Source organism: Sinocyclocheilus rhinocerous, unplaced genomic scaffold, assembly GCF_001515625.1.
Source record: "Sinocyclocheilus rhinocerous isolate Xijiao unplaced genomic scaffold, SAMN03320098_v1.1 scaffold722, whole genome shotgun sequence".
Classification (NCBI taxonomy): Eukaryota; Metazoa; Chordata; class Actinopteri; order Cypriniformes; family Cyprinidae; genus Sinocyclocheilus; species Sinocyclocheilus rhinocerous.
The window spans coordinates 581,710-583,361 of record NW_015638934.1 but is presented as its reverse complement, the minus strand read 5'-3'; the positions used below and the strand labels follow the sequence as shown (position 1 = coordinate 583,361).

The following is a 1,652-nucleotide window of genomic DNA, read 5'->3' as shown; positions in this document are numbered from 1 at the left end:
GTGTGTGTGTGTCTGTGTGTGTGTGTGTGTCTGTGTGTGTGTGTGTGTCTCAGTGTGTGCATGAATGGGCTCTGCTTTGACTGGCGGTATTGTCTCTTATCTGCAAAGCTCAGGTCGCGGAAGCACCGGCGGGATTGGCGAATAATGGTGGCACACATGGCGCATCACGGAGAAACGACGCCGCTGAGCGACGGGTGAGTATCGGCGGAGAACTGCTGCATCAAGCCGCTTTAACATCACCCTCTGCTCCATGCGCTCCACGCAAACAAAGAGCGCGCGCGGAACCGAAAGTAGCACAGTAATAACACTGCTGTTCCGGAGGAGTAGTGCTTCAGTCAGGATTCAGCAGTTACTCACATATATTACGTTTATTCCACCGATAAACTCTCATTTACATCAGTTACACGCGTCTCCATTAGATACAGTGTTTCTCTCTGGCTTCTTTTATTTCAAACGATAAGCTGAAGGTTCAGGATGATCTAGTCAAATTGTGCTTATCTAGGAATTGAAACAAGCCTCTTGGTGCGAATGTATCAGTAGTACTATGGAAAAGGGTTCTGCTTATGAATATTAATAATTTAATATAACGTTGGCCAGTAGGATTGGCAGACGTTTGTAAGCAAGCGATAATACAGGTGTTATATATGAGTAGTATGAGTATGCTAGACTTTAAGGGATAGTTCACCATCATTTAAAAAGAAAATTACTCACCCTCAAGTTGTTCCAAGCCTGAATGAGTTTCTTTCATCAGCTGAACACACAAGATCTTTTGAAGAATGTTGGTAATGGGAACCAAACAGTTTCTGATTCTCATTCACTTACATAGCATTATTTCCCAGAGCCTACTATGAAAGTCACTGGGGTCCATCAACTGTTTGATTACCCGTATTCTTCAAAATATCTAATTACCAGTGGAAAACCAGTAAGAAAACATGTTGAACACAATGGATGCAGCATCTGTATTGATGGTAAATTTGTTAAAATTAATGAAAATATAAATTTTCATTTACAAAACTAATTTGCATGTACAACAGCTTCATAAAACGAATAAAAACATAAAAAGCAAAAAAAAAAACATCCAATTAGGGGTGTGCGGTATACATTGTCTGCGATAATATATTAATTGTTGTTTTAACGATGTGCAATTTGACATTATCGAGTATTTTGCAAAAAACATTCAAAACAGCCCTACAGAGTGCATATAGTTTATATATTTATGTCATTTCATATAGTTAATCAATATCACACAAAGAGTGTCGTTTCTTTCTCCAAAAATTACCATGATTACAAATGTAATATTGATTTTTTTTACAACAGTTCAGAAAACAAAAAGTTAATTAATAGACTTATGTTTTAGACACCATATTGCCTATTTTTGTGCTATTTCGCCAACAAAAATAATTCCAAACACAACCACAATTCTGTTTAGCGTCTCTGAGTGCAATGATTCGGTTCAATCGCAATGACTCACTTATTAACAGTGACTTACTGCCACCTACTGGCGGTTTTAATTTCACATTTCAAGTTTCTTTTTATTATTTAAATAATTTCAAATAACATTCAATGATTTATGTTTAATATATCAAAACATTATTTATGCATTTGTAACTGCAGGTTAAAGTATTCATGTCCTGCATTAAACAGTGTGTAAA

At 36.7% G+C, this 1,652-nt stretch overlaps 1 protein-coding gene across 1 annotated transcript in view; it reads left to right on the top strand.

The window, feature by feature from the left end:
* Positions 1-8: 8 nt before the first annotated feature.
* Positions 9-1,652, top strand: part of LOC107750093 (uncharacterized) — a 35,376-nt gene continuing 33,732 nt past the window's right edge. Inside the window, exon 1 of the mRNA XM_016565361.1 lies at positions 9-194. Coding sequence (XP_016420847.1) covers positions 61-194 — 134 coding nt within the window. The 5' untranslated portion in view covers positions 9-60. The remainder of the gene's footprint in view (positions 195-1,652) is intronic.